Source organism: Zea mays, chromosome 1, assembly GCF_902167145.1.
Source record: "Zea mays cultivar B73 chromosome 1, Zm-B73-REFERENCE-NAM-5.0, whole genome shotgun sequence".
In the NCBI taxonomy this organism is placed as follows: domain Eukaryota; kingdom Viridiplantae; phylum Streptophyta; class Magnoliopsida; order Poales; family Poaceae; genus Zea; species Zea mays.
The window spans coordinates 304400687-304415736 of NC_050096.1; the positions used below are offsets into that span (position 1 = coordinate 304400687).

The 15050-nt window shown below is 51.3% G+C and overlaps 1 protein-coding gene across 1 annotated transcript; it reads left to right on the plus strand.

Moving 5' to 3' along the window:
* Positions 1-14317: 14317 nt before the first annotated feature.
* On the plus strand, positions 14318-15013 carry LOC100272462 (uncharacterized). The gene has a single exon (NM_001146935.1). The coding sequence runs from the start codon at positions 14456-14458 to the stop codon at positions 14834-14836; it is 381 nt and encodes a 126-aa protein (NP_001140407.1). The 5' UTR covers positions 14318-14455; the 3' UTR covers positions 14837-15013.
* The last annotated feature ends 37 nt before the right edge of the window (positions 15014-15050 follow it).

Consider the following 15050-nt stretch of genomic DNA (forward strand, 5'->3'; position numbering starts at 1 on the left):
GGCAGTGGCTTACACTTCCCACCCGAGCCAAGTCATCCCCAGGGACATCCTCGGGGGCTGGGCATGTGTCAACACCATCCTTGGGGTCCAAGTTCTCTGCAGTAGCCACCTCTAAGGTTGACAGGCCCTCAGCTGCTTCCATAGGACCAGGACGATCCAAATCAGTCTCCCGACCCTCGAGATCGCGCTCTAAGGTCGACGAGGCACAGGATGACCTCAACCCAGCATCAAGCACATCAGCGCAAACCTCCATCACACCATCATCCACTGGCTCCGATAACAAGTCCTCTGGAACCATATCCTCAAGAGTCTGATCAAAGATGGCCAGGTAAAACTCTTGCAGACCAATGAGAGCAGACAAAGCAGGAGAGGGAACTCCACTACTTTCACCGCTGGCGATGAACTGCCGAGTGTTTTTCCGAGTCAAAGGAACTTCATCTTCCTCCTCGTCGTCCACATTGGCAACACAAGCAGCACCCCCATTGGGATCAACAACAGATGGAGCACCCACATTGGGATCAGCAACAGATTGGGTACACCCATTGGGATCAGCATCAGTAAATTCAGCCACAGGCATTTCTTCAGCAGCAGGAACCGAGGTACCAACATCCCGATCCAAACTAGATACTCACCGGAGGCGTCTCTTTTTCTTTTTCTGCTCATCAGCAGAAGGATCAGGTTGACTGGCTCGGCAAGGGCGCCTCGGGCGAGTACTGGCAGGCTTCTGAATATCCAAAGTTGTATCAGCCTCCGGGAGGGGCGCCACCACCAATGCCCCAGCAGGAGCAGCGTCGGAAGAATCCTCAGCCAGCAAATCAAGCATAGCGCTTATCTCTGCATCACTAGGGTTCAGGGGCACCTCAAAATGGACCTGTCGTTCATCATCAAGAATCTCCCCAAGCGAGGCAACCAAGGCACTAACTTCTTCAGCAGAGGGTCGCACTCTAAGGCCCAAACTGCCATCAGTAACAGGTGGATTCGACACAAAAATGGTGAAGGCTTTGGGAGGAGGCAGGTTCCAGGCCGAGTATGCCACTGGAGCACCAACATTTGACACTCTGCCTCTAAGGATCATCTCAAGTCGGCTCACCAAGTCTGCAGAGGGAATTCTTCTGTTGGTAACCCGAGTTGAGTCGGCTAGGCCTCGATACAGATAAGCTGGGTATGCCATGTCCTTCAACGGCTGAATATTCTTGAAGACAAAGTCAGCAACCACAGCTTCAGCAGTCAGACCCCTCTCCTTCAACAATCCAACTTCAGCCAGCAAAGCACCTGCCTCAGCTACCTCCTGATCTGAGGGGGACTCGGTCCAGCTAGGAGTGCGAACATCCGGCTGTCTTCCCGACCGAGGGGGGGAGAGAGTTTCCATAATTCTCAACTATGAACCACTCCAAGCGCCATCCCTTGATACTATCTTTGAGAGGGATCTCAAGATACTTAGTCTTCCTCCCGCGGCGCATCTCCAAGCTGGCACCCCCAACCAACTGATGTTGTCCCCGGCCATCCCAGGGCGACAATGATACAAATACTTCCACAACCCGAAATGTGGCAGCACGCCAAGAAAGGCTTCACATAAATGAACGAAAATGGAGATTTGCAGGATAGAGTTGGGATTCAGATGGGTCAAGTTAAGATGGTAGAAATCAAGGAGGCCGCGGAAAAAGGGAGAAATGGGAAGGCCAAGGCCGCGGTGAAGGAAAGGAGCATAAACAACGGACTCATGGGTATCCTCAGTTGGGACAGTAACCCCATGGCAAATCCGCCAAGAACAGAGTTCCCGCGGAGGAAGAACCCCGATGGACACGAGATGGAGGAGTTCGGGCTCAGAGATGACGAACATGTGGTTACCTGCGATTGGGGTCGATTGGAGGAATCACCACAGCAGACGAACTCGAGGCTTTCCTCTTGGGCGCCATCTCGATTCTACCGGCGAGCAGAGTGGGAGGCGAATTGCAGAGAGGATTTGGAAGCAAGAAAGCAAGAACTAGGGCACGGAAAGCAGAGGCGGCTAAAAGCGCAGCACTTATGGGATATTCCCGAGCCAGATACCGTTTCAAAAAGTGCCCAGTCAGCACCCGGCGGTTACTTCCAAAACACCAGCGTACCACGTGATCACCCGGCAGATATTTCCAGAACACCGGTGTGCCACCTCATCACTCGGCTATCATCCTCAAAGTGGCTCGCGCGGCCTGCTATCACTCGGTGTTGCCTCTAAAACGCTGATATCGTGTTCAATCGCTTGACATTACCTCTAAAATTTTGACGTCGCCCTCAAGTCGCTCAGCGTTACCTCTAAAACGCTGACGTCGCCCTCCAGTCACTCGGCGTTGCCTCTAAAATGCTGATATCGTGTTCAGTCGCTCGGCATTACCTCTAAAAATGCTGACGTAGCCCTCAAGTCGCTCAGCGTTACCTCTAAAACGCTGACGTCGCCCTCCAAGTCACTCGGCGTTACCTCTAAAACGCTGACATCGTGTTCAGTCGCTCGGCATTACCTCTAAAATGCTGACGTCGCCCTCAAGTCGCTCGGCAGTTGACTCTAAAACTCCGACATCGTGTCAAGTCGCTCGGCATTACCTCTAAAATGCTGACGTCGCCCTCAAGTTGCTCGGCAGTTGACTCTAAAACTCCGACATCATGTTCAGTCGCTCGACATTACCTCTAAAATGCTGACGTCGCCCTCAAGTCGCTCGGCAGTTGACTCTAAAACTCCGACATCGTGTCAAGTCGCTCGACATTACCTCTAAAATGCTGACGTCGCCCTCAAGTTGCTCGGCAGTTGACTCTAAAACTCCGACATCATGTTCAGTCGCTCGGCAGTCACCTCTATAACTCCGACGTCATCTACAAGTCGTTCGGCAGCTACCTCTAAAGCGTCGAAACGATGCCAGAGTCATTTACGCGTCAACTCCAAGGAAATCAGCTTCACAAATGAGCAGGATAATCACCACAGAGAAACCAACATCATTACTTCATTAAGGGGAAGATATCATGCTTACAAATCAACTCTTTATGAGTTGATACTTCCCTATTACTACTACTACATTACATTACTGCTACTACTACACTACACTATACTACTCTACACTAGTAATTACTATTACATTATTCTAACTATACTATACTAATATCTAAAAGACCAGTGGCATCTAGCCACTGGCCCTGTTGCTGTCGCCGCCGCTGCCGCCCCTGGTGCTGCCTCTGCTGCTGCCGCTGCCGCCCCTGCTGCCGCCACCGTCACCGTCCTTGCTGCCGCTGCCGCCGCCCCTGCCGCTGCCGTCACCATCACCGCCGCCCCCGCCTTCGTCGTCGTCGTCGTCGTCGTCGTCCTCGTCCTCGCCGCCGTCGTCCGAGTCCTCCTCATCCGAGGAGTACTCCGACTCATCCGAGCCCTCGAGCCCGGAGCGCTCGACGGCCCGGATGTACGTCCAGACCTCCGCCGCGAGCCCTTGGGAGTCGTCTGAGTCGTCAGACGACTCACGCAGGGGGATGGGAGCCGGAGACACCTCAGACTCAGAGGAGAACTCCTCCTCTGAGTACTCCGAGTCACCAAAATCCTCCGATGGAGGAGTTGGCTCACGCTTGCGCTTGTTGTTCTTGCCTATGGTGGAAGCGAAAGGAAGGGAAGAAAGGCAAGCAACAGAGAACAGCAAGAGATGTGAAAAAGCCGGAGAGACAACGACGTTATTTATAGAAGGAGAAGGCAACCGCTCACCTCCAACCGCGGTCACTGAACAGTCGCAAAGCATTCAATAAGCACTTCAACCCGTCTGAAGACACGTCAGGCGGCTGACGCCGTTTCACGCAACACAACACCCATTGGGACTCCAGTCAACAGCGCGAAGGATATGATTACACCCGCCGTCACATCACATTACTACTCGGAAGCAGCCGGCTAAAACACTCAGCGTACCAAGCCGTCCCTTGCCCACACCCATTGGGGGGGACGCCCAGGAATTATCAGTATATTTTTCAAAACGGTCACATCCGTGCAGAGCACGCAGTGAATACCTCAAGACAAAAATGAGATATCAGTAAGGATCAGAGGAAAGCCAAATATAGCCAAGTGAAGTACAAAATATGGCCGACAGAAGCGACGTGAAGACTAGACAGAGAACGTCCATCAAGTGTCCAATCAGTCGCAGAGCAAATAAATTACACTACCTAGCAAGATATGGATAGATTGCGAACTCGGCTGCAAAAGACAAAATACATGCTAACCTCTAAAGCATAATATTGGTGACATAATGCTGACCTCCAAAGCATAATGCAGATGGCATCATGCCGATTTTTACAAGCAGAAAGGGTAATCTTCAGCAAAAAGACACAAAAGGAAGACCTTCGAATGGATTGTCCTCAAAAATCCACTTGAAGGTCGAGGGCTACACCCATTGGGTGCACCTTCGGTGCACCCCATGGATCATCATTTCAAACCAAAGATAGTGCCGACTTCTAAGGCATGGGACAAGGTTAAAGACAAGGCTGGCCTTCGACCAAAACGCAGGAGTAAAAATGGAAATAATTTCTGGTGAAGACCTTCGAGTAGATTATCTTCCAAAATCTACTCGAAGCTCGGGGGCTACACCCATTGGGTGCACCTCCAGTGCACCCAATGAAGTTCAGGATCCTACAAAACAAAATGCCGACCTCTAAGGCACAAACACGAAACAAAGCTTCGGTTTGCGAGTGATCAAAGCAGGAGGAGACAGTAAGAAGCCGTTTTCTTCAAATCGCCTGCAAGCTGGACCTGGGATCTTTGGGTTGATTACCTCTAAATTAACCCAAAGATCAAGGGCTTGTGGGGGACAGATATCCCCCGGGTCCACTAAAAGAGTAAAAGACCTCACGAAAGGCCCAAGGGCCCAATAAATCGTAAGGTCATTCTTTCGTGGGCCTGGGGAGGGACAACCAGCAAAGCAGATCGACATGGGGCCGGATTGGTGCAAACCCGGACAGCCCACAACGTCGAGCGAGCGACCACAACAGAGATCCGACTTTCCCGCGCTGGAGCCCCCATGCAACGGAGCCATGCGAGGATAAGTCGGCAGAACTACAGGAAGATAAACTCAAACAGTTCACTATCTTTTAGCTACATGTTGTTATCATATCCACATGTATTGCCCCACGGTCGAGTATATAAGGCCTAGGGGGCACCCCTTCAGAACGATCGACCCTATTACTTAGCCACCCACTCTAACTCTCTGCATTCTCAATTCAGAGAGCTCTCTTGTAACCTCATTCACCAAGCATACTCACCAGGACGTAGGGTGTTACACGTCTCTAAGCGGCCCGAACCTGTAAACATTGTCCATTGTCCCTCGTGCATCCGGCACGAACCATTTTGATACAGTCGTCAACACCGTCCTACTCCTAAAAACACCTTGAGGGGCAACCCCGGGTGTGCGGTTGGACCCAAAACACCGACAGGTGTCCCCTTGGCCGGCGTAGGTTGTGCCGCTCTCGCAGATCATCTCCGCACGGCATCATGGCCACCCAAGTTTCGGCCGCACCTGCCGGAAAAGTACGACGGAACGTCAAACCCGTCGGAATTCCTGCAGGTGTACGTCACCGCTATCACACCAGCAGGTAGAAACACCGCTGTGATGGCGACATATTTTCATGTCGCCTTGTCTGGACCTGCCCGGACTTGGCTCATGAACCTCGCCCCAGGTTCAATCTACTTCTAGGAAGAGCTTGCGCGCGGTTCGTTGCGAACTTCGCCAGCGCTTACCAGCAGCACGGTGTGGAGGCCCACCTCCACACGGTAAGGCAGGAGCCCGAGGAGACTCTCCGGACGTTCATCTCCCGCTTCACCAAGGTGCGAGGTACTATACCTCGCATTTCTGATGCTTCCATCATCACGGCCTTCCGCCAGGGAGTACGTGATGATAAAGTGTTGGAGAAGTTGGCCACGCATGACGTGGAGACTGTCCCCACACTCTTCGCTCTGGCCGACAAATGCGCCAGAGCCACCGAGGGCCGTGCATGGCACTCGGCCCCACAAACTGGGGCTGCCCAGTCGGGTGGCTCGGGTGCCGTCCCCCGGGACGGTAAGAAGAAAAAGAAGAAGGACCGCGGCTACCAGAAGTCGCGGTCCACCGCTCTAATTGTTGCAGCCGCGACCAGGGGCCGGGGCGACCGCAACAAACACCCACGGCCGTAGAAGGGTAACAGCGGCTCATGCCGTGTGCACCCCAACGGTCGCCATAGCGTCGCAGAGTGTCGCGAGATCATTGACCTCGCGAAACGCGTTAGCGAGCGGCGCGAGCAGTCTTCCAAGGACGGCTGCCCACCTCGTCGCCGACCTGGCAAAGAAAAGGTCGACGACGGTGAGGTGGCCACGGCTGAATGGGACCTCGGGTATCAGTCACCCGAGGGGGACCTGAAGGATGTCTTCGCTGGAGGCTCCTACTCCGGTGGGGACAACTAGATGGACCCCCAGAGGGACCCCGTGCTCCTCGGTCTATGGGGCCAAAGCCTGCCTTCCCCCGGAAACCCTTTTGGACTCCCCACGGGTCCAAGCTTCTGACAAGTCGTCCATGCAGAAATGGCTACAGCACGAGGGCGAGGACTCCCTCATCAACGCAGATGGGAACCCAGGGTCGGGACCTAGTCCTACGGCAAGTACCAAACCAAGAAGGGCTCCGCAACTCTCCCCCAGCTGGGAAGGACCCTTCAAGGTGACGGGAATACGCCGACCCGGGGGTGACTATCTTGCTATGACTAAAGGAGTACCTCTTCCTGGCCACTGGAGCATCTCTGTAACTTCTATCCATAGGAGCAAGTCTGAGGGGTCGAATTTTTCTCCCTTTTGTAACTAGGTACCGCATACGTGTACGCCAACCCGGTGAGGTCCGCCTCATAAACCCGGCCTGTTGGTCTGCACCCATGCATGACAAGTTATGAAGAAAATATTTACCCCCTCAGATGTGCCTCTATGATAGTTTTATCCTACTGCTCCATGGTCTTACCTTGCAGTTTTCCGGATGTTATTTTATCTAACCCACCCGAACAGTTCCCTTTCCATCAGACATAATGACATCCGAATTGAACAGCCAGGCTTGCAGTTTAGGACCTCTCTGTGAAAGCAAGAGGGCCCGACAGCCTAGGAGCCGGTTCTAGAGAACGGGAGCCCGTTCCATGGGGTGGTTCGGAGCCTGTGTGGCCGCTTAGCCTGGTCCCGTACCCGAAAGCCTGCACACTCCACCACTCTGTGACGGGTACCCTAGTATTTGGAGCTATAAGTCCTGTGGGTCCGACAACCTGGGGTTCGGAACTAGAGAATGGACACTTGTCTCCTGGGGTGATCCGGAGCCCGTGTAGCCACTCAGCCTGGTTCCGTACCGTGGGCCTGCTGTAGGATCTAGGACACCGGCTAGAGGGGGTGAATAGACGGTTTTGACTAAAATCAAAAACACTAGGGAAATTTAATCAATATAAAAAGAGGTATAAATTCTCTAGTGATAACAAGTAAACAATCTATGAGAATCAACTAGGGAGATTGAATACTTGATGAACAATGTGCAAAATAGTAATCACTTGCACGGCAATAAGTAATGCAAGAAAGTAAAGACACCGAATTTTATCCCGTGGTATCGGTGATTTGCCGATCACCCCTAATCCACGTTGAGGTGGACTTCAAGCTCTCACTTGCTCCTCTATCAAGACACGGCTTGATCTTTGAGCCAAGTGGACAAGAAATCACTCAATACCACGATTCCACTAATGTCACCTTTGCCGCTCCGGCGAGGTAGGCGCGAACCCCTCACAATCAACACCGCGGCTTCTCCACAATCTTCTTGGAGAGCTCGACGGAGACAATCACCCGAGCCGTCTAGGAGACGGCAACCTCCAAGAGTAACAAGCCAATGACGCTTGCTTGGTGTACCACCTAGTGCCTCAAGAATCATCGATGGATGCAAATGCACTAGGATCACTCAATCTCTCACTAGAATGCAATCTCAAGCAAAGAGTGTGAGAGAGTGAGTTGGAGGATCACAATTGAGCTCAATGTATGCAAGAAATAGCCAAGAGAACCCTCACACACGAGCTACCCTTCTATTTATAGTCCCCCACTCAATTCCAACTGTTATGAGCAAAAAGCACTTGTTCTACGCACACGCGGACGGTCCGCGCCCTAGGGCCGGACGGTCCGCCGTACACATAACGGTTATATTTCTCGTTTGAAATCTGCCAGAGCTATCAGAAAAGTTAGGTCCAGACAGTCTGCCCACCTTGGCCGGACCGTCCGCGACCTGGCAACTTGAAGCACCCGGACCTCTGACCAAGAGCAGTTAACACAGGCGGACCGTCCGCCTACAAGGCCGGATGGTCCGAGACCTGGAGACAGTACTGTCCGAACTTATCCTCTGGACAGTCCGTGGTACAAATCCCAAAAACCACACAGTCCCTGCCCAAACCATATTTGACACCTGGGGATTGTTCGCCCATCAAGGTCGGACGGTCCGCACTATAATTCAGGGACTATGCCAAAAGCAGCCTCCTCTGGTCAGGACTGCGGACGGTCCGGCCCCAAGGCCCAGACGGTCCGCAGTGCAAATGAACAGGTCCTGTCCGAAGTGGTCAGACTTCGGACCCCACTGGTGGATCGCGGACGGTCCGCCCTCAAGATCCGAACGGTCCGCGCATCCAAGACTTTGCACTTTTTCAAACAAGCTTTTGAAAGGATTTTTAACTCATGAAATTTGAAGCGCTGTTAGTCCTCATGCAAATGCAACCACTAGATGCTCTATGAGGCACTAAGTTTTACACAGATCAAAGTCATTGACCCCTCTTAATAGTACGACTATCTAACCTATTAATCTGGTCAAGTATCTTTTCTAAACTCCTGAAGACTGGCAAAAACAAAACCTATGTTATATCTTTGCCTTCACTTGATCCACAACCAATGCTTATGGATCTCCAAGATTTCCTGTTCTATGTGGTCCAACCCTGCATTCTTATTTTTCCAAGAACCGTTAGTCCACAAACAATTGTTATTAATTACCAAAACATCACTAAGGGGCCTAGATGATTCACACCTGCACGCTCCACCACTCTGCGACGGGTGTCCTAGTACCTAGAACCACCATCCAGGGGGTCCGGACGCACAACTTGGCTTCCCAGACTAGACCCTGCAGGTCCCGAGCATGTATAAATGGATGGCTAGTGTCAGATGGTGGGTCCTGTGGGTGTACTACTAATGCTCCCTAGCCGAAGCTGTGTGCAGGCCTAGGTCCCAGTCGAGGCTACCTCCTGGGGGCCATTGCTAACTCTTTCCTAGGTATGATGGTCTGCAGCCTCGACAAATCGAGCCTACATCCCAGGGGGGCAGGTACCAAGGAGGAATCAGTTACACCACACACAACAGGGACAAGTGGTACACAGATAAGTGCTAATACTGATTGATAAATAGTACCCAAAAGTACCTTACAAAAAGCAAAAGTATTACATTCGCCTTCAAGCGGAGTCCTAGCTCCATCTCTGCTCTACAGGTATGAACTACCTCCACACCAGTAGGGTTGTGTGGGTAGCTAGCTCCGAGCGGCTCGCCAGCAGAGGCAACCACCTCTGCAACGGGCAGCCTCACCAGCGGCGGTGACCACCTCTACGCCGGGCAGCCTCCCCAGCGGTGGCAACCACCTCAGCATGCGCGCCATGGCGAAGAGGTCATCGCCTCCGTCCCCCTACGGGGGTGAGGACAAGACCATCCAAGCCATGGAGTTGGGAGCACGGCGGAAGGCGGTGCTTGCGGTCTGGCTGGGACCGCGTAGCCGAAGTTCGCCTCCTTCACAAGGCTGGTGATCATCCTTTTCCTCCGAATGCTGGAGGAAGAGGCGGGCACCAGCCCATGTGGGAGGCGAAGCCGCGGCTCAGCTTGCTCCCCACCACCGCGAGGCTGATGAACATCCTTGAAGCCAAGCACCAGTGGAAGAGCGCCGCTCCCACAAGGCCGCGCACCTCCAGCAGAGGGAAGTCAAGACCGGTAGCACCGGCCCGCTAGGGAGGACAAAATGCACAAACTCTCTAACGGCAAGCTCATCGGGGTGGATGACGCCGGTGCAAATCCTTCCGCCGAGCGCTGGCACATTCCATCCAAGCAGGCGGTATACCATTTCGAGCACTCACTCAGTCTGGGCGCGCTCGGGATGAAGTCACAAGGCCATGACAAACTATGGCAACGCGAAGCAGAGACCTTGAAGGCAAAGGGGCACAGAGAGCTTGGAGGCGAAAGGACGCCGCGAGTGGGAGAGAAGCAAGGCATGGCTGCTACTCGAGGGATGAACCCCTCTTTAAAGGCAGACTCCCCTGCTCCCGCCTTGAAGCGTCGCGAGAAGCCTCCCTCGATGCACACGAGGTATCCATCCCATGACACGAGGGCCCGGTCCCACAGGTCATACAGCTAGCGCGCTGGCCTTCGAGTGCGAAGAAGGCGAACCGCCGCACAGGAAGCGTGCTACCGCCCCGCGATAGTATGCCTCCTTCATCTTCGCTACGACCAACGGTCAAGAAGGCGAACCGCCGCACAAGGAGCATGCTACCGCCCCGCGGTAGTGCGCCCCCTCGTCTTCGCTGCAACCAGCGGTCCAACCTCTGGCATGGGGGCCCAGGCCCACATGTCATGCACCCGGCGCGCCGGTTTCTGGGTGCAGAGAAGTCGCACCGCCGCTCGCGCCAATACCGCGTCTCCTCGGGGCCGTCGTAGAAGACTGAGAAGATAAATTTTCAAAACCAATGCAGCGACTCGAGGTACCCCGCGCATGGCCCAACAAAGACATTAAGTGCGGAGGTCACGGGTCAGTCAGCCGCGGGGGCAGGCGTGGCAGTCGGCGTGACCATGGGCGGACCGGCAGTAATTGCATCAACGGGCGCGCAGGGGCAGCGAGCTAATCGCCAATCAAACTTTGGCCCCACTTGCAGGCTCGTATCCTCCCCTGAGGCGGGCCCGGGGGCCACTATCGGTACCCTGAATCAGGGGTACCCCTTACTACAGTATGAAGACACGGTGCTCGTACGACGTTCTCTAGCCGCACGGTGAACAGCACCCGACCCCACCACGTGGGCGGCCTAAGGGGCACCACGTGGCGAGAAAAGATGACACATCCCAGGATGTATTAGTTGGACCGGACCTCCGCAAGGAAGCACCGGACCCCTGTGCGCGCAACCTAGACCCCCGATTACAGCCCGGGACTCCCAAGTAAGCATGTCGGGTCCCTTGGATGGGGTCCAGATCCCTCCAAGTAAGGTCCAGGCCCCAACGAGGTCCCGGGGCAGGGGAGACCCTAACATAAGCAAGGGTCCGGTACTGACACGTGTCTAGGCCTTATCCTGTGCGCTTGCGCTCCCCGCTCAGGTGAAGACCCGATGTTGCCATGTGGCTTGTTGCCCGTGACATAAGCCAGCGGACGGAGCCTGACGTAAGGCCTCTAGGCCGCGTGGTCTCTGCATTTATTGCGGAGAGGACGTGCCGCCTGTCCACCCTGCTGACAGACGATGTGCCCTCTCAGCATTTAATGTGTCCTGTCCACTCCACTGGTAGGCGGCGCCAGGGCCATCCTGCAGACGGCGCACCTGTCCAGTCTATTGTCAAACAGTGCGCCCGTGCTGCGCGAAACACTGTGCTCATCATCCCTTATACGAGAAGCTTCCCCTACACGCCGATGCTACGCAGATCTCGGATGTCAGGGCGCAAGAAGATTGCTCCAACAGCAAACGTTAGTAGCTCCAAGTACTACATCTGTTATGTGCTTGGGCCCACATGTCGGGGCTCAGTACCCTTGTACACGCCCCCCTTAACTATAAAAGGGGAGGCATGCAACGTTACAAAGGGAGGCCGCACAAGCTCTCTTAGACCAAACTTAGACAAAGACTCTCAGCTCTCAAGCTTCCACATCAATTCAACACACAGTGGAGTAGGGTATTACGCTCCGGCGGCCCGAACCACTCTAAATCCTCGCGTGTTCATGTGTTCGGTGATCGCTTAGCAAGACAGGAAAAACGCTTAAACCCCTTCCTCATCTTAGGATTTAGGGCGGGTGCATTCCGCCACCCGGCCGGAGAATTCCCTCTCCGACAGCACTCATCAAATTATCAAACAAGCAGTATTTTCAGTAGCCGCCGTGTAAGCAAGCGCCATATCGTCCAATACTCCAATCTATATTTCACGAGTCTTTTTTCTCTTAGGGGCCTTTTGGATTTATTCATTTCGAAGGAAATAAAATTTACTTAATAAAGTAGTCTATTTGACTTAGAATTTGTCATTCCACTACTTTCCAAAGCTTAGATATAAGTTTATATCAAATTCATGGGTGTGGGATATGGAAAATAATTTTATGTATCAACGGAATATGTTTCTACACTGCAACTTATAAGACACTGCAAAAACACGAGAAATGAAAAGTGTAACACGACTCTCTACATTTATCTGACTGGGGGAGATTGTTAGCATAGTTTTTATACTCGTCGAAGTCTTGCAAGTCTTGGATGTTTATTTCAAGAGCTTCTCTATCAGACCAATGGTGTATTGGGAGCAACATGTGTTGTTTGTGTGAAAGCAAGGGTGAGTATATAGCATACCCAACAAGTGTCCTATTTGACTAAGGTGAACTAGCTTTAGAAGTAATTAGGTTGATAGCATTTTCTTTTAGATAAATAAGTATTTATAAGCATTAAACAATTTTAGCATCAACCAATAATTATTAACACAAGAATATGACTTCCAAGAATCATTCTATCATCGTAAACACAATAGCTTTAATCAAAGAGGAAAATTATATCACTCTTAACCGTGAGCACGACTAATATTTCAATTTTAATTAACTCTGTATAGAGAGTTATACACTTTACCCACAAATCGTGATTCCTTTTTGCTCGAGGATCATGACTTCTCATTTGATCACTCCCGATATGAATTAGTAGGGTCTCACTATGAAATCTTTATAAAGATTCTCGTTAACTTCTTCAGTTACTAAGATATGACTTCTCTCCAAGGTGGTGGCTAACAAAACTAAACAAATAAACCTTTGCATCCATGCTTGGTAGAGCTAAGCATATTCCCTAGACCCCCATAGGAGACAACAACGAAGCAAGCTATATATTTAGTTCTTCTAATTAATCAGCTAAGGTCTTTCTATACTACCCTTATGGTTACATTGTTGTCTAAGTTGTATTCTCAACAAGCTGGTCCTTAGGGTGAAGCACTTGAGAAACCAGCTCAAGCCTTAGGTTGCTATAAACCACTTTTACTTACATTATATACAATAACACTGATTAAAGTATCATAAAATCTTATTAGGAACAAATTTGTCTTTTTGTTTATATATGTACAAGTTAAATTCAAAGTTCATATTTTCTAAGGTGATTGACACCATAACTTATGTTAGAAAAATATGTTAATAATTTTACACATCATTTTATATTTAGTTTTATATCATTAAAGTTATTATTTATCTGATCCCTAACCTATCAAAATAATTATAACAAATCATAATATATCTTTCTAGGCTAAATTATACTATTAGCTACTAACCAACAAAATTTGAACTAAAAATTTAGTTTGTACATAAAGAAATGAAAAAATAAATTTTGTTAAAGGTAAATTGAACCAACTCAAATGAGCCAATGCATAAAATAAATTTTAAAAAATTAATTTATTTGGTTGTGTAAATATTGTCCATAGGTAAAGATGTTAATAGATCATGATCCAAACGATTCTTCATAATTATTTTGAGCCTTAATTAATTTTAGTACAAAAATAAATAGAGATAGATCCCAATCTTAGGCGGTGTTTGAATGCATTAGAATAATAATTAGCTGCTAAAATTAGTTGAGGTATCCAAACAATTTAGCTAATAGTTAGTTAGCTATTTATTAGCTAGCTAATTCTACTAGCAAATTTTATCTAACTAACTAATAGATCTAGTACATTCAAACACCTCATTAATCTGACCTTAAATTTATAGTATAAAATTTTAGAGTCTATTACCACTAGGGAGTATTCCAAAACGATCTAAACATAGTTTAGGACGCAGAGGGTGATATACACTTGCACTGTGATAGTTAATGTAGAATTCAGTTCTAAAACGAGATACTGTAAAAATGCACGTGTCTGAAGACAAGGGTCCCAAAATGGGCAGCCTCCGTGGGACCCGCGTAGCCAGTGTCCCAACGCATGGCCACGGTTGGAGTCAAACGTACCCGCCAACCCCGCGCTCTGGCGTGTCCCGTCGGAGTCGTCGGACGCCTGACGCCCCCTCCATGCTCGTCGTGCTCTCGGATATATAACACGCTTCCACCATTCGCCATTGTTGCCGCCTCTCGCAGCTGCTTCGCTTCTTCTTCTTTCTATATACATATATAGACCTAATAAGAACAAAGACGTACGATAACCTGCTTATTTTGCGACCCATCCCGTTCCCACGCAAAGGCGCCGAGCGTGATCTCCGTCCGTGCCGCCATGGCCTCGCACCGGGCGCTGCTGCTGCTGCTCCTCGCCGCCGCGCTCGTCGCTGCGCTGGCCTCTGTCGCATCCGCCGACGACGCCAACGCCATGCCCACCATCCTGACCCCCGTGGCGCATACCCCGCTGGGGTCCTTCGACGGCGACAAGCCGGCCTCTGACGAGGACGCCGTCGACGACGACGAGGACGCCGCCCCTGTCGGCGCGCCCAACGGGGCCACCATGACTGAGCCCAGGGACGACGTCCCCGCCCCGCCCGGCGCCGAAGCAACCGCGGGCGGCGCCGCCGCCAGCAACGCGCCCGTCGCACTCGCCAGCGCCGCGGCGCGCGTCTGCGCCGCCGCCGCTGTCGCCGCGGGAGCCTTCGCCTCCTTCTGAGGAGCGGAGACTGGTTTCGTTTCGTGCAGGGGTTGCAAAATCTCTGCGATATTTTATTTATTTATTTAACATGGTCGCTTTCCTCGGTTTGATATTTGTATGTAAACACACAGCTAAAGCTAATCGTCCATTCGTATGTGTAACTACTTTCCAGTGAACATATCCAGGTTGTTTATGATTTTTTTTTTACATCAGCAACGTCAAAGTTTGAGGT

Excerpts from the sequence above, each read along its gene's own strand:
- LOC100272462 (NM_001146935.1), top strand. The coding sequence starts at position 14,456 with ATGGCCTCGCACCGGGCGCTGCTGCTGCTGCTCCTCGCCGCCGCGCTC.